At 45.1% G+C, this 18,179-nt stretch overlaps 2 protein-coding genes across 2 annotated transcripts in view; one reads left to right on the top strand and one right to left on the bottom strand.

Annotated features, from left to right (window-relative positions):
* The window catches only part of egfem1 (EGF-like and EMI domain containing 1), a gene marked incomplete at its 5' end in the record, with an annotated part of 232,652 nt that overhangs the window by 90,380 nt on the left and 124,093 nt on the right, over window positions 1-18,179 (bottom strand). Inside the window, 2 exons of the mRNA XM_084308959.1 lie at window positions 13,442-13,570; window positions 15,483-15,611. Of these exons, the coding sequence (XP_084165085.1) occupies window positions 13,442-13,570; window positions 15,483-15,611 (258 nt within the window). The remainder of the gene's footprint in view (window positions 1-13,441; window positions 13,571-15,482; window positions 15,612-18,179) is intronic.
* LOC311241655 (EH domain-containing protein 2-like) lies at window positions 1,546-12,702 on the top strand. The gene is made up of 6 exons (XM_084330531.1): window positions 1,546-1,881; window positions 2,524-2,700; window positions 5,710-5,807; window positions 6,179-6,591; window positions 8,337-8,501; window positions 10,145-12,702. Exons 1-6 carry the CDS (start codon window positions 1,661-1,663, stop codon window positions 10,709-10,711), a joined length of 1,641 nt encoding a protein of 546 aa, XP_084186657.1. The 5' UTR covers window positions 1,546-1,660; the 3' UTR covers window positions 10,712-12,702.

The following is an 18,179-nucleotide window of genomic DNA, read 5'->3' as shown; positions in this document are numbered from 1 at the left end:
TTTGTTTACACTGCCTGTGTTGTTTTACTACCTGTACCACCCCCCCCCCCCTTCCCCCATGCTGCTATGATGCCTGAATTTCCCCAAGGGGATCAATAAAGGAATATCTTATCTTATCTTAAAACCAACACCTGCCTCTCGTCTTATCTGTTCTGCACTGCACCTGGGTCCTACACACCCACCACCTCGTAACAACCAACCACCTCGTAACAACCAACCAAACAACCAACTGACCAACCAGCCAACCAAACAACCAACTGACCAACAAACCAACCAATCAACCAACCAAACAACTAACCGACTAACCGACCAAAAGACCAACCAAACAGCCAACCAACCAATCAACCAACCGACCAACCAACCAAATGACCAACCAACCAACCAACTAAACAACTAACTGACCATTCAAACGTCCAACCAACCAATCAATCAACCAACTGACCAACCAACCAGCCAATCAGCTAACGGAACATAGGCCAAATGCGTCCACATTTTTATAGGATTCTATCACATTTTCATAACAATAGCACCCTGCGCTGTTTTCATTGAGGTTTCTTACAAATTAACGATGCTTTATCTTGTCCTTTATATGCCGATTATCATTAGAATCTTAAATTGTACCATATGTCCCCCTTTAGACAACATATGTAACGCTACCAGCGCACTTTTGTTAAGATAATTAGTTGGCCATTCTCGGTCGCTATACCGAGGTCGCAGTAATAGTTTAACGCTGTTCAGATCACGTCGGAGAATATAGACACATCCCAGTGACCTGCGACCTGTGCTAACGCTCTTGGGAAATGCAGTGTTGTAGTTCTCAACATTTTCAGCCTTTAATTTTAAACCAATGCTGCCATCTACTGACAACAAAAAAGTGTTGTCTAATCGTCACCTTGAGAGCTACTTCCGTATACAGCGCCGCCCCAAACCCATTGTAGAGATTCTCACTTTTTGCTGGGAGTGGGGCGTGGCCGTATTTGGTCCCAGACAATAAGAGTGGCTGCGATTGGTCACCGTGACGCTAACTTACCAACCAACCAACCAACTAATTAATCAACCAAACACAGTGATTAAAGTGTCGCTCCTTCCGAGCACCTGATGATGCTGGTGATGATGATGATGATGATGATGATAATCAATTAAAAACAATTATTGTTATATTTTGCCCAAACATTATCTCAGTTGAAAAACTGAACAATTGAGGGCAAAAAATCAGTTTGGTAGCTGATGTAGAAACCCCCTTTTTACCAGAATCCCACTGTGAGTGAAGACCAATCACGACGTTCTCATAGTCTCCTCAGCAACACAACATCATGAAGAACTCAGCTGAACTCCACCCGCTCCCAGCAGACTCTCTGTTAGGTGCAGCTGCAGTCTCTGGTTACACCCATCGCCTTCCTCCCAATGTCCCACAGTAGGACGTATCAGACAGCTGTGGGTTTCTGATCATATTCTCTCTCCTGCTCCCATCACGTGAATCCCCCTTCTCCTCAGAGCAGCGAGGGTCTTCGCCTGGTACACTCAAGACTGAATTTCCACTAGCAACACACCACCAGGGTCTGGACGGATCCAGGAGACGAGGGTCTAGTGGTCACTGTACGGCGTCCAGGCACGAGTGGTTCTCAGCGGCACTAAAGGAAAGGTGAAGGTTGCCGTCATCATGACCTTCCGCAGGCTCAGGACCGACCCTAAGACTGTAGAAGATGTGAACACGGTCACAGAGGAGCTGAAGAGTCTGTACTATAAGAGACTGTTGCCCATAGAGAAGTACTACGGCTTCCAGCACTTCCACTCTTCCAGCTACGAGGACGCAGACTTCGACAACAAGCCCATGGTCCTGGTGATGGGTCAGTACTCCACAGGAAAGACCACTTTCATCAAGTGAGTTCAGTGGATTTTACACGCGAAACGAAATCCTGCTGCATGCACATGTGTCTGGGATAGCATACTGTATATCTGTAGACTATTTATGCTGAATGTGTTGATAATGTTGTAGTTGTGGTGGATGTTGTTGTTGTTGTAGTTGTTGTTACTGGTGGTGGTTGGTGTGTGTGTGTGTGTGTGTGTGTGTGTGTGTGTGTGTGTGTGTGTGTGTGTGTGTGTGTGTGTGTGTGTGTGTGTGTGTGTGTGTGTGTGTGTGTGTGTGTGTGTGTGTGTGTGTGTGTGTGTGTGTGTGTGTGTGCGTGCGTGCATGTGTGTGTGTGCGCACGTTTGTGCATGCATGTATGTGCATGTGTGTCTTAAAGGTCCCTAAACCATGTTGAACCTCTGGAATATTGGAATGTCATGCATGCATAATTCTGTTCAGATTTAGATACACGTTTCAAATATGTGTATGTCTTAAATGTCCTCAAACCATGACCCTCTATTTATTTTGTATATTAAAATAAAGTATTTATAACGTGTGTGTGTGGGTACTTATGTGCACATGCATATGTGTGTGTGTATATGCGTGCATCCATGCGCGTGTGTGTGTGTGTGTGTGTGTGTGTGTGTGTGTGTGTGTGTGTGTGTGTGCATTAGGTATCTCATTGAGCAAGACTTCCCAGGCAGCAGGGTTGGACCAGAGCCTACGACAGACTGCTTCTCTGCCATAATGTATGGAGCGCCAGAAGGAATCATCCCAGGGAACGCCCTGTCAGTGGACCCAAGCAAACCCTTCCGCAACCTCAACCCCTTTGGAAATAAATTTCTCAACAGGTGATGGGAATTACCAATAAACACATAGGCTGATGTTAATGGCATGCAGCACACACAGAGAGAGAGAGAGAGAGAGAGAGAGAGAGAGAGAGAGAGAGAGAGAGAGAGAGGAGAGAGAGAGAGAGAGAGAGAGAAGAGAGAGAGAGAGAGAGAGAGAGAGAGAATACAGTAATTTATTATCTGGGTTTGTGTGAGTTTCTTCCTCCCACATTATATAAAAGACATGCATGCTACTACTGTAGGTACATACTGTACTCCTGTCATGATACTGTAGATACCTACTGTACTCCTGTCATGATACTGTAGGTACCTACTGTACTCCTGTCATGATACTGTAGGTACCTACTGTACTCCTGTCATGATACTGTAGGTACCTACTGTACTCCTGTCATGATACTGTAGGTACATACTGTACTCCTGTCATGATACTGTAGGTACATACTGTACTCCTGTCATGATACTGTAGGTACATACTGTACTCCCTGTCATGATACTGTAGGTACCTACTGTACTCCTGTCATGATACTGTAGGTACATACTGTACTCCTGTCATGATACTGTAGGTACCTACTGTACTCCTGTCATGATACTGTAGGTACATACTGTACTCCTGTCATGATACTGTAGGTACATACTGTACTCCTGTCATGATACTGTAGGTACCTACTGTACTCCTGTCATGATACTGTAGGTACATACTCCTGTCATGATACTGTAGGTACCTACTGTACTCCTGTCATGATACTGTAGGTACCTACTGTACTCCTGTCATGATAATGTAGGTACCTACTGTACTCCTGTCATGATACTGTAGGTACATACTGTACTCCTGTCATGATAACTGTAGGTACATACTGTACTCCTGTCATGATACTGTAGGTACATACTGTACTCCTGTCATGATACTGTAGGTACCTACTGTACTCCTGTCATGATACTGTAGGTACATACTGTACTCCTGTCATGATACTGTAGGTACATACTGTACTCCTGTCATGATACTGTAGGTACCTACTGTACTCCTGTCATGATACTGTAGGTTACATACTGTACTCCTGTCATGATACTGTAGGTACATACTGTACTCCTGTCATGATACTGTAGCTACATACTGTACTCCTGTCATGATACTGTAGGTACATACTGTACTCCTGTCATGATACTGTAGCTACATACTGTACTCCTGTCATGATACTGTAGGTACATACTGTACTCCTGTCATGATACTGTAGGTACATACTGTACTCCTGTCATGATACTGTAGGTACATACTGTACTCCTGTCATGATACTGTAGATACATACTGTACTCCTGTCATGATACTGTAGGTACATACTGTACTCCTGTCATGATACTGTAGATACATACTGTACTCCTGTCATGATACTGTAGGTACATACTGTACTCCTGTCATGATACTGTAGGTACATACTGTACTCCTGTCATGATAATGTAGGTACCTACTGTACTCCTGTCATGATACTGTAGGTACATACTGTACTCATGTCATGATACTGTAGGTACCTACTGTACTCCTGTCATGATACTGTAGGTACCTACTGTACTCCTGTCATGATACTGTAGGTACATACTGTACTCCTGTCATGATACTGTAGGTACATACTGTACTCCTGTCATGATACTGTAGGTACCTACTGTACTCCTGTCATGATACTGTAGGTACCTACTGTACTCCTGTCATGATACTGTAGGTACATACTGTACTCCTGTCATGATACTGTAGGTACATACTGTACTCCTGTCATGATACTGTAGGTACATACTGTACTCCTGTCATGATACACTGTAGGTACATACTGTACTCCTGTCATGATACTGTAGGTACATACTGTACTCCTGTCATGATACTGTAGGTACATACTGTACTCCTGTCATGATACTGTAGGTACATACTGTACTCCTGTCATGATACTGTAGGTACCTACTGTACTCCTGTCATGATACTGTAGGTACATACTGTACTCCTGTCATGATACTGTAGGTACATACTGTACTCCTGTCATGATACTGTAGGTACATACTGTACTCCTGTCATGATACTGTAGGTACATACTGTACTCCTGTCATGATACTGTAGGTACCTACTGTACTCCTGTCATGATACTGTAGGTACATACTGTACTCCTGTCATGATACTGTAGGTACATACTGTACTCCTGTCATGATACTGTAGGTACATACTGTACTCCTGTCATGATACTGTAGGTACATACTGTACTCCTGTCATGATAATGTAGGTACCAAGGCACTGGCATTACAACTAGTTAGGATAGAGGTTAACTTAAACTTAAACTGAGACAAAAGAGAGAGAGAGAGGGAAGAGAGAGAGAGGGGAAGAGAGAGGGAGGGAAGAGAGAGAGAGGGGAAGAGAGAGGGAGGGAAGAGAGAGAGAGGGGAAGAGAGAGGGAGGGAGAAAGACAGGGGAGCAACAACACCAGCAACTAAAATACTTGTCAACATTTACTGATCTTGAGAGATGTTGATTTATTTTGTCTTTCTTATTTCCTTGTTTTGAATATTTCTGCCTGTTTTTGTTTTTCGGATTGCATAAGTAACCCAGAAACGATGTGTGCGTGCGTGCGCGCGTGCGTGTGTGTGTGTGTGTGTGTGTGTGTGTGTGTGAGAGAGAGAGAGACAGAGAGAGGGAGGCAGAGTGAGAGAGAGACAGAGAGAGGGAGGCAGAGTGAGAGGCAGAGAGAGGCAGAGAGTGAGAATGAGAGAGAAAGAGAGAGAGAGAGAGAGAAAAAGAGAGGAAGGCAGAGAGAGAGAGAGAGAGAGAGAGAGAGAGAGAGAGAGAGAGAGAGAGAGAGAGAGAGAGAGAGAGAGAGAGAGAGAGAGAGAGAGAGAGAGAGAGAGAGAGAGAGAGAAGCATGGATAGAGAGAACTAAAGAGAAAGAGAGAGCGGGGGATAGCATAGCAGGGTGTATCACATGTATGTCTGCCTACAGTATGTACAGTATGTTATCACATGCGTGTTGTTTCCGTCAGGTTCCAGTGCGCTCAGCTTCCGAACCAGGTCTTGGAGAGCATCAGCATTATTGACACACCTGGCATCTTAACCGCTGCCAAGCGAAGGTTGAGTCGAGGTGAGATCCAAATCTAAACAAGCGCCTGACTGGATGATATATAGTTCCCTTTGGGAGTTTTAAAATGGTTTATTTTCCACCCACACTGTACATAATTTCAAATAATCAACGGCTGAAAACAGAATGAAAACGACAGGAGTTGGACGTGGGATGTAACGTGTGTAAGTGCCGGGCAGGCTGTGCTCTGCATAATGTACATAATCCATGGGTGTAACCGACATGACTCAAACCTGATGAGGGCCACTGGGATGTGTTACATGTTCCTCCTCCCCCTCCTCCTCCCGAGGCAGGGAGGCTTGCCACAGTGCATACCATAACAATGAAAGCACTCTTCCCCCCCGTCCCCGTCCCCCCGTCCCCCCCCCCCCTAGGATACGACTTCCCGGCCGTGCTGAGCTGGTTTGCGGAGCGCGTGGACCGCATCGTCCTGCTGTTTGATGCACATAAGCTGGAGTTCTCCGATGAGCTCACGCGAGCCTTCGGGGCGCTGCGCGGCTACGAGGACAAGCTGAGGGTGGTGCTGAACAAGGCCGACAGGGTCGACTCCCAGCAGCTCATGCGGGTGTACGGCGCCCTCATGTGGTCGCTGGGGAAAGTGTTTGGAACCCCGGAGATCCTGCGGGTGTACATCGGGTCCTTCTGGTCTGAGCCCAGGCGGCAGTGTGACCACTACCAGCTCATAGAGCTGGAGGAGGAGGATCTGCTGTCGGACATCAGGAACCTCCCCCGCAACGCCGCCGTGCGGAAGCTGAACGACCTGCTGAAGAGGGCGCGCCTGGTCAGGGTGAGGGACGCTGTGAACTAGGTTTTTTGCATCTAAGTGATTACAAATGTACTAATAATAAGGTTAAACAGTCTCAATCTCCTTTTACAGAAGGTATGTTGACATAAAATGACCCAAAATGTTGGATTTTCTTGTGGTGAAAATGACGACTAAAGCCCTTTGATCTCTATCCCCCTGGATATCAACAAAATAAAACCATTTCAGATATCAAATCTGCTTCCTCTGGAAATTAAATACAGTATTGCACAATATACACGGGTTACTCTGATTGGCCCATCAGTCACACCTAGCTGCTCTGATTGGCCCATCAGTCACATCTAGCTGAGGACAGTAGTGAATCTAGTGTCTAGTGAACAGAAGGCCACGCCCCCTCTGCCAACTGAGGGTTGGCTGTGTGTCAGAGAGGGTGACCTAAAACAAATCAAATTAACATTAATAGTCTAAGGCCCCGTTTAGACGGAAACGCTAGCAGGTGAATCCGCAAAAATATTTTTGCGGATGTGCCTTTCGTTTATACGGACACGGCGTTTTTACGGGGTGAAACCGCAAAAAAGTGAGACTACCTTCCAGGGTGGAATTCCTAGAAACGCAAAAGCTTTGCGATCTCGTCTAAACTATCAAACTGTATAAATCTGTTAAAACGATGACGAAAGGGTTGTCACGGCTGTGGTCGCGCGTACTGCTTACGTCACAGGTAGCAGGTAAGCGCCAGTAGCCGAGACGTAAACAAAGCAAGTATGTCTGACTTATATCAACGGAGATCACCTGAAGGCTACATTGGCAGTACTTTTAACCCTTTCACTGCCACACGACAGAAGGTTACCCCTTTACTATCACACAACCGGCTGTCGTGTGGCAGTGAAAGGGTTAAATACACAAGAATCTGTCCGTCCCGCGGCGTGACTGGTCCCTCTGTCTGTGAGTGACTCTGCTTTGGCCCAATCACATTCCCCATCCACAGTCTGCGAATCAGAGGCAGAGTAGGGCGGGTCTTCACAGCACGTCATGTGACATATGCGCCAATCGTGTGACAGCGGGTCTCCGTCGTTACAGCGTCGTCTGCACGGAGAATTCCACTCCAAAACGCTCGTCTAAACGTAAAATTAAAAGTGAAACCGCAAGATGACTTTTGCGGTTTCTGTTCACAAAACGCTCGTCTAAACGGGGCCTAAAATAGGCAATTTATGACCATCATTGTACTAGATCTTTAAGTAGACATTAATTACCTGAATTGTCCAGTTTTTTGTCTTAATGCTGATGACCAAAGCGTATTGATAGTATTCTCATGACATGTCATATCTTTCCCACCAATATGCACCATACAGCTCATTGGCCATGGTTGTGATTTAAAGAAACATGGCAACATTATGGGAAATGCACGTACCATCTTTTCCAGAGTCAGACAAGAAGATAGATATCAATTTCCTCTTGGTATGTTCAGTAGAAAGCTATCCGGCTGCAAGCTAGCCTAGCTTAGCACAAATTAATGGAAGCGGATACGGACCATCTTCTTGTCTGACTCAGGAGAAGACGGCAAGCGTATTTCCCCATAATGTTGAAGTGTTCCTTTAATAAGGCTATGACCTCTTGGATTACAATCACCTGTAGTTTTCCCACCTAGATATCTGCGATGATGATGTAATGAAATACAACGAATAGCACAATAATACAATGATGTTCCTGTTTAGACACACATTAAGTGTCACCTTCCTCAGAGTTAATCAGCTCTGCTTGGCCCTCTCCAGGCTCACGCACACATCATCAGCCACCTGAAGCAGGAGATGCCGACCATCTTCTGCAAAGAATCCAAGAAGCACAACCTGATCTACCAGCTCCCGGTGATCTTCACTAAGATCCAGCAGCAACACAGAGTCCCAGCCGGGGACTTCCCTGACTGTACCAAGATGCAGGTTGACCACTGTCCTCCATTTGTTGAATTACTCACTGCTGTGTTCAGTGGCACTGTACAAATCCAGGGATAAATGCTCTCCACTTTGTTAAGTCAGCATTTTTAGGCCAGACACGCTTCGTCAACATTCCATTAGGCAAGGGGACAAACCTGTTCCCCACTCCTTCAGTCTAAATGCTCATGTTGCAGGAGAAAGACAGAGTGCTGTCCATGTTCCTCCACTCCTTCAGTCTAAATGCTCATGTTGCAGGAGAAAGACAGAGTGCTGTCCATGTTCCTCCACTCCTTCAGTCTAAATGCTCATGTTGCAGGAGAAAGACAGAGTGCTGTCCATGTTCCTCCACTCCTTCAGTCTAAATGCTCATGTTGCAGGAGAAAGACAGAGTGCTGTCCATGTTCCTCCACTCCTTCAGTCTAAATGCTCATGTTGCAGGAGAAAGACAGAGTGCTGTCCATGTTCCTCCACTCCTTCAGTGGCCGTTAACGTTACAGTGTAGCTCCGCAACCCTTCTGCATTGGCATCGCTATTTAACACAATGATGGATTCTACGTCTACGGGGTTTCTAATGTTGGCCAGCTCACTGTGGCAGTGTAGTGTTGTGTCTAATATATATTATACAACAGGTGCCCTACTGAGGAAAACTCAAAACTGCTGACAACTAAAAGATTGGCGACTTTAACACTTTGAGTGCCAGCCACGAGAAATCTCGTTATTTAATCGTTATTTTTTTTATTATCGATTTCCATAAATCTTTCATCAATCTAGCCTCACGTTACCATTGGGGATCTATCTGAGCTCGAACAGGGAAATTACCGCCCCCTATCGTCTCTCTGGATGGTATTGCACCCATTGGATTGGACTGAATGAAATGGATGGGAAAAAAATTGTCCGGAATCCACATTTTACTTGTCAGGCATGTAACCGGAGACGATCCCATTCATTGCCAAGCCGCAGAACAGTGTGGAATAGGTGTTTCCAGTACCCAGCATTGGATCAATTAACGCGATTGATATTTGGAATGGCGATCAGGAATTGGAATAATCTTTTTGGAGAACATCTGATGTGAGGTAAGGAATCTATTTTACCAGTCTTGGGATAATCAGAGTTTATATCTCAGCGTGTCCCTTATGTGTGTGTGTGTGTGTGTGTGTGTGTGCTGATCAGGAAATAAGATAATCGATTTTTCAGCCCGCTTCTCTAGCGTGCATAAGTACACATATACTATCGATAATCTAGCGTTTATTTGAAAACTATTCATAAATAGGCCAAAAAATGACAACGTGTTTTGTGTATTCCACTAAAGCGCGATTCCTGCAGAATCACCTTTTTTTCTGGAAGTTTCCAAAAACGAACGTTTTTCTAAATGGTATAAAACGGAAATGTACAGATTAAAAAACAATCCGTTTCGACAATGTTGACTGCAAACAAGTCATTGATAAGCGACGGGCGTATTAGACACATAGCCATCATTTAAGATATAGTTTATGCGTTCGCAAAAATGTGCTCACCCTCCCATTGACTACAGCGCTGGCACTCAAGCGCTATTTCTGGTGCCCCCTGCTGGCACTCAAAGTGTTAAAGGCTACTGTACAAGTCATGCCCTTTTGCTAACACGTTTTTTTCAATCCTGTCTCAATTTTCAGGAACGGCTTTTGGGCCAAGATTTCTCAAAGTTCAAGACCCTCAAGCCAAGTCTCATGGCCTCTTTGGACAAACTGCTGTCCACCGACATCGCAAAGCTGATGCCTCTGCTCCAACAACAACAGGAAGTGAAAAGGAAGAAGTCTCTTCCCGCCGTACTGGACGGCGAATTCCTGGGGACCTTCAGGAGGGATCTTTTCAAGGGGGATCCCTTCAAGGACTTCAAGGACTTCACCAGAGATGACGAGAGTGCCGACAACGACCTCAGCGAGTGGGCGGTGGTGAGGGAGAAGTCGAAGTACGACGAGATATTCTACAGCCTCGGTCCCGTCGAGGGCAAGCTGAGCAGCCCGAAGGTCAGAGGGTGGATGGTGACCACCCACCTGCCCAACTCCGTGCTGGCCCACATCTGGAGACTGGCGGACGTGGACTGTGACGGCATGCTGGACAATGAGGAGTTTTCCTTAGCCATGTACCTCGTGGAGGGAAAACTGGATGGCTTCTGGCTTCCCAGAGACCTGCCTCGTCACTTGGTGCCACCGACAAAACGCCCTCAGAAAGCGGATTAATTGTAATGTTGAAATGCTGTATGTACAGTACTGTAGTGCCACACGTTTATCCATCCAGTACCATCCAGCAGAAAGAGTACTTATTTCATTCAAGATAACATGCACTTTTAGATGTGTACTTTATCACTGGTAGTTCAAATCATCTAGAACAGAATACCTGGCAATATTAGTCACTGAATATTAAGCCACTAGCAGCTGATTGCAAAGTTGCCATTTTAATTAACCTTAAGCTGCAAGGGACCACATGTAGGCCCTTTTGAGGACGATTTGCCCACCGGCACTTTGGCGACCTCTAGTGGCTCGGGTGTGCATATTTTTTAATACAATATATATATCAAATTAAAGCCCCATCTGTTGCCTGTCGATAGCCCTTTCAGGTGACAAAGTCCGTTCAGCGGTTCTCGAGTTACATGCCAATATTTGAGGCTTGCGCAAAGTACACGATATTGCGCACAATACTACTCCCAACTCAACTCCGTCAATCATTTGGCGATGAGAAAACTGCGTTTTCTTTTGTACAAAGTTTACCAAAATCACGCCTAATCACTCATTTCTGAACGGATCTTTAGGAAATTTGGATATTTACTACATAAGACTTCAGGCTATGAAAGTTTTTTAAGCCTCCAGCCATTCTGGGGAAATACTACTTCTGGAATACTAACTACTACAGAAAAAGGTTTTTCTACAACTCAAGTTCAGACCTATGTTACTCTATTTTATTAGCACTAAAAGTGAATTCCCCTTCTGGAATCTGAAACTTCAGAATGTCATCTTTCAAAAGAGACCAGGCTCATGCATGTGCTATAAGTATAAAGTATGTTGTTTTGGTTTACAAAAAAAGTATGCAGTCCTCAAAAACTAAAATGGCCAATTTTGGGGGCACAGGTTCCTTTCATTGGTAGATCAGTAGAATGTAGGTTCCATCAGATATGTACTCTATTCATGGTGTCTCTTCCCCTAAGCATGGGACAACCTATCAAAATATTAGGATTTCTTGTGGTGCATCACACAAGACTGAAATATTTTAAGTTGAAGTACAAAATGTACAGATTGCGGGGATTAATTAATTGAATAATTTCAATAATTTAAATGTTTGGGTTAGAGTGCAACATTTTGTATGGTTATTTCCATGTAAAATTACATTTCATGAAAATGAACACACGTAAGATTATGAGATTTCATCACCACTCCACACATAGCCACTGCTGCTGTCATGCAGCCATCAGGTTTAAATACTCTAGAACAGTGGCACTCAAGAGCCACATTATAAGAGCAACATCAGGCGACCAATAGCCTGGGCTAGCTCTGTAAAAGCATGATCATGTACTGCATGCTGTACCAGTAGGCTGTTGTATTACTGTATGTATTACTGTTACCAATGCAACCTTAACTATTGGCACTATTGCAAAATTGGAAGCAGTATAGAATTATTATCATTAATGGTTTCCCATGGCAACGTAAATGCCTCAAGTGTCCCTGTAGTAACCTAGGCTACAGACAGTCCATGTATGTAGCAACACACACACATACGCACGCTGCTTTCTGCTGAGATGCTGAAGCTGTCGTGCTATTATGGCTAATTCAGTTTTACAATAGACCTGTTTCTTCTCTTAGCATATCGCTATTTTCTCTCTCTTCCTCTATTTTGCAATCAGATCACGTCTTTGCCATGTGTCCAGTCCCAGCTTCAGCACACAGCGCGACAGTAATAATAATCTGTGCCAAAAGCTGTGTGCTGTATAAAAGTTGAATCATATAACTATATACAGCACATGGTGTTTCACACAGATTATTATCTTATCTCATAATCATAAACAAAGCTCTCGCTCTCTCTCTCTCTCTCAACAACCACCTAATCTATTTTTTTTCCTCCTCAGACCAAATAACGGAAATCGGTCTTAGCAACGGAGAACTTGAGTTCCTGAGTTTGACCAAACAGCCTGTTTCTTTGGTCAGCAACTTGGATTATTTCTTGCTCAATAAACATGACTTCATGACTGTGTAGTTTATCTTGCTTCATAAACACAAGATTAAACTTGTGAATCTCAACATCTTCAGTAGAGGACTACATTTGATTAGATAATTTATTGAGGCCCCCTTTGTCAAGAGGGTTAATAGTCCTATTTGCATGTTCCTTTCCTCATATATGTGCTGTGATCTTTTTTATTATGTAACAGAAAAAGCTTAATCAAATCAAATCATCACAGATGTTTCATTATGGTGAATATTGGGGGGGGGGGGGTGCTGAACTGGAAAACTGGAACATTTAAGGATTCAGTAAAGTCTGTCATTATGAATTGCGTTTACTGATATATTATAAAAGAACTAAGAAAAAATAAAGGAATGTACAGTAGTATTCTATTTGAAATGAAATGTCCTGAAAATAGGTGGTAAGGTATACAATGATGATGGTGATGATAATAATTATTAGATGCAAAGTCCAGCCTTTAACTAAAACGTATTTTACTATCATGCACTTTGCTACTAAGTAATCTACCTTGCCTATACTACTTACTACTATGCTAATGTCTATACTACTATGCACTCAAGACTGTAGCACTCAAGTTTAACACTGTTTGACGAACATTGTTACTTACCCTTAGCTGCCAGAGTTGTACCCTTCCTGCTGACTTGTTATACAGAACTTGTAAGTCGCTTTGGATAAAAGTGTCAGCTAAATGACTAATGTAAATGTAAATGTAAATGTACAGTAAATGTAAAAGTACTCACGCAGATGACAGAAGCGGCCATACAGTCCTGGGGAGCACAGGCAGGATCCAAACAGACGATGGCAGCGGCCGCTGTTGGGGCAGCTACACGTCCTGCGACAGTGTTTCCCGAAGTAGCCCTGAGGGCAGCCTGTGAGGGTGGAGACGAGACAGAGAGAGACACAGTGTTGACACAAGTACAGGAAACTGTCAGACTCTTAGGCTGAGGTTACACCTTTCGTATCATCTTCGTATTGTTTTCTTATACGCATCGCCGCGTATCGCCGCGACGTCATGCGCCTCGAGTCACACTTTCGTTTTTTTTTCGTTTTTGTCACCAGAGCACACTGATGAAGTACACTGCCAAAGCAGTAGGTGGCAGTAGGTGGCAAACATGAAGGCAATTTCAACCAATCAGAACGAATGTGCCAATACACTTCCTGGAAGCTCCAGCAAAGAAAATGTCAACAAGGCAGGCGCCTATGCCGCGCCACCATCTTGCTCAATGCAGCAATTCTTTTTTCAGCAAAGCCTAATAAAAGTGCAATAAACAAAACGGATACATTCACTGTGTGTTCTGCCTGTCATTTGTTGATGAAACAAAACTAACATCAACACAAGTGACCACCAAGAGCGGATAGTTTAGGCTAAAAAACGATCGGTATCATTGTAGCATTGTTAGCTGCATGCTAACGTCAATGGAGTATGCCATTATAACATATAGCATTGTGGCTAGAAGCTAACGTTAGCTCACGCTACTTAGCCAGCATCAAAACTGATGATATCGCGAGCTATCAGTAGTTAGATAACATTAGAGACAACGCTGTGTGTATTAAACAAAGGTGAATAGATGACTGGGCCATTTTGTTTAATGCTTGTTAAGTTGAAAGAGGAACTCTGAGCTAACAGGGTCTGAATCCTGATAGCTCACGTTAGCCAGCTGCTCATGCCATCGGTAATGCTAGCAGAATGAATGGATGTAAACTTTATTTAACATATTGCATATGGGTACAATACAATACGGCTCAATACAAACAATTGTTAAGGGAATGCAGACTGTTGTAGCTTGGACTGGGGTCCTTATAACAATAACTTGACAACACATGGTAGCTGAAGCTATTTGGGACACGGAGCTCTGTCCCAAACACACACACACACACACTCTGCTGTCACCGGAAGGGCACGCAGATGGTATCTACTGCGCATGGGCGTTTTCGCAACAACGGCTAGCGTGCTGACTACACGCTGTTTGTCGACTCGTTTTTTTGCGTATCTCCAAACGCAAACACAATTTTGCGTTTCAGCCGTATCCACAAAAAAACGCCAAAAAACGCGTTTCTGTGTAGATAGGACATGATACGTCGTCAAAAACGTATAAAAAAACGCCAGGAATACACTAGTCTAACCTCAGCCTTAGTCAGGGTACCTTGACCAAGGCCCTACAACTGAGCTGGGATTTATTTATTTCAATAATTGATTAACATAATAAGAAGTAGTCCCCACTCAAACAAGACAAGGAACCTACGATCCTGGTTCCAGCTGGACCCATGTGACCAGGTGACTCGCTGAGTGATCTACCTTTCCCGCAAAAATTACATTGCTGCGCGTGTGTACAATAGGACTTTGTTAAATCAAATACAATTACTGTGAGTAGCGACATCCTTAAGACCTTCAGTCCATAGACTGATGAAAGTCTAAGGTCCAGAACGTGATGTCATTAAGTAAAATAGAGTGACTCCTTGTATGTCCCGCCCACCTCTCGCCACTGTACTTCTGTTCCCGCTGACCCACATGATGCTAGAGAGGAGGAGGAGGAGGAACAACCCGCTGAGGTCCCAGTAACGAGAAAAATGTGTTTTGGACAAAACCCCTGTTGGGAGGCGGTCACCAAGGCAACTTAACGCTAGAGGCTGTGTGTGTGTGACGTGTGTGTGTGTGTGCGTGTGCGTGTGCGTGTGTGTGTGTGTGTGTCTGTGTGTGTGTGTGTGTGTGTGTGTGTGTGTGTGTGTGTGTGTGTGTGTGTGTGTGTGTGTGTGTGTGTGTGTGTGTGTGTGCATGCATACCATCCTCACACAGCACGCCCTTTACCCCCGGTGGGCAGAGACAGGTACCGGTCACAGGGTCACAGGAACCTCCATTCTGACAGCGACACAGACTGTTACAGCCCGGTCCATACGTCCCCTGTGGACAAGCTAGAGAGGGGGCGAGAGAGAGACAGAGAGAGAGAGACAGAGAGAGAGAGAGAGAGAGAGAGAGGGGGGCGAGGGAGGGAGGGAGGGAGGGAGGGAGGGAGGGAGGGAGGGAGGGAGGGAGAGAGAGGGAGGGAGGGAGGAAGAGAGGGAGGGCGAGGGAGGGAAAGAGAGAGAGAGGGAGAAAGACAGAGGTTGAGAGACAGAGAGATAGGGAGAGAAGGGGGGGAATAGAGAGAGACAGAGAGTGGGGGAGGGGTAGAGAGAGGGAAGGGAGAGAGAGGGAGGGAGGGAGGGGTGCATAGAAAGAGAGATTATATGTCTCAGAGGGTTCTTTGTACAGATGTCTTACTTCTGTTTGTTTTGAGAGAGATATATACACAAGAAACGTCAGACAGAGACAGACAGACAGACAGACAGACAGACAGACAGACAGACAGGCAGGCAGGCAGACAGACAGATAGACAGACAGACAGACAGACAGACAGACAGACAGACAGACAGACAGACAGACAGACAGACAGACAGACAGGCAGGCAGACAGACAGACAGACAGACAGACAGACAGACAGACAGACAGACAGACAGACAGACAGACAGACAGACAGACAGACAGGTAGATAGATTTAACAATTGTGTTCATTCACAGTGTATATTTGACTATAAAGAGTTAGGTGCAAAGTTTTGATTGCACTCTTAAAGGGTCTTACTGTACTCCTATAGTCAATTAGACACTGTACATCATGCATGTAGGGACGGAGACAGGGAAAGATAGAGGACAGACAGCCAGAGAACGGGGGAGTAAAATAATACTTGACACAGTGAGAGCAGCGTAGGCGTGCAGACAGAGAGGGTAATAGGTACTGTAGATAAAGAGGCAGTTTGACCTTTCACCCCATCTTCCTCTATAGTGTTTGCTCTTCTGAGTATCCTAATCTCACTGGCCCTGTTAGCAATTATGACACGGCTCTGCTGGCGCTGGAAGACGTGTTAAAATACGACATTCCACTGCATCAAGTGAAAGTCTGCCCACATTCCACGTCACAGTCTTTTCATCACTTATATATGGTTCTCTGGGGAAAGATAAAGCCTTTTTTCTTTTACAACCAATCCACAAGAATAAGCAATATACTTTGCTGGAGCAGTGGCTCTCAACTAGATCCAGTTGTGGAAATATACTGTATGCAAATACCTAATCACATTAAAGTGTTTAGATCATATTTGATATACAGTAGAGGCTCTAAAAGAAATGATCAGAAGCCTGCCTTCAATTGTCCATAGTCACACAGCGGCCATTTCACTCTCATGTCACGCTCAGGATGGGATTCCTTTCTGCAATTTGCATATCGCCCCAACAGGTCCACGGAGGACGCCATAGCCCATGTGCTGCACACAGCAGCATCACATCTGGACAAGAGGAAGGGGAACTATGTGAGAATGCTGTTCATCGACTACAGCTCAGCATTCAATACCATAGTCCCCTCCAAACTCATAGCCAAGCTCAGGGACCTGGGCTTGAACTATGACCTGTGCCAGTGGGTCCTGGACTTCCTGACGGGCAGACCCCAGGTGGTAAGAGCCGGCAACTGCACCTCCTCATCCATCACGCTCAACATAGGGGCCCCCCAGGGCTGTGTTCTGAGCCCCCTCCTCTACTCCCTGTACACACATGACTGCGTAGCACAGCGGAACAACAACACCATCATCAAATTTGCTGATGACACAGTAGTGGTGGGCCTGATCTCTGCCAACGACGAAAGGGCCTACCTGGAAGAGGTAGAGAACCTGTCACAGTGGTGTCAGGAGAACTGCCTCTCCCTGAACGTCAGCAAAACAAAAGAGATGATTGTGGACTTCAGGAGGTCGGGGGTCAAGGACTACAGCCCCCTCAGCATCGACGGGGCACCAGTTGAGAGAGTGAACAGTTTCAAGTACCTCGGAGCCCACATATCCGAGGACTTGACATGGACCACACACATTGACAGTGTTGTGAAGAAGGCACGACAACGCCTCTACTTCCTCAGGCGCCTAAGGAAGTTCCAAGTCAGTCAGAAGATCCTTAGGAACTTCTACTCATGTACAATAGAGAGCATCCTGACCGGCAACATCACCTCCTGGTTTGGGAATAGCACTGCACAAGACCGTAGCAGACTACAAAGAGTGACACGTTCAGCCGAACGCACAATTAGAGGGGGGCTTCCCACCCTCCAGAACATTTACAACAAGCGGTGCAAGGGGAAGGCTAAGAGAATTATTAAGGACTCGAGCCACCCGAACAACTGCCTCTTTGAACTGCTGCCGTCAGGCAAGCGATACCGGAGTCTTATGGCGAGCACAGAAAGACTCAGAAGGAGCTTCTATCCCCAGGCCATCAGGCTGCTAAACGAACAATAATCGCTAAACGAACAATAATCACTATGCAACAACCATCAAATGCACACAGCACACACACCCACACGCACACACACACTCACTCAAACAAACAACACACTGCAGCACCCACTCTCCACACTTTAGATCACACAAACACACTTACACTTTATATTTATTGATAAAGGATTTGCACTACAA

This window comes from Notolepis coatsorum (genome assembly GCF_963971535.1).
Source record: "Notolepis coatsorum genome assembly, chromosome: 1".
Taxonomy (NCBI): Eukaryota; Metazoa; Chordata; class Actinopteri; order Aulopiformes; family Paralepididae; genus Notolepis; species Notolepis coatsorum.
This window is presented reverse-complemented; position numbering and strand designations above follow the sequence as displayed.

Coding starts and splice junctions, on each gene's coding strand:
- LOC311241655 (XM_084330531.1), top strand. CDS start 1,661: ATGACCTTCCGCAGGCTCAGGACCGACCCTAAGACTGTAGAAGATGTG. Junction 5,808..6,178: donor CAAGCGAAGGTTGAGTCGAG/GTGAGATCCAAA, acceptor CCCCCCCCCTAG/GATACGACTTCCCGGCCGTG. Junction 8,502..10,144: donor CTGACTGTACCAAGATGCAG/GTTGACCACTGT, acceptor CTCAATTTTCAG/GAACGGCTTTTGGGCCAAGA.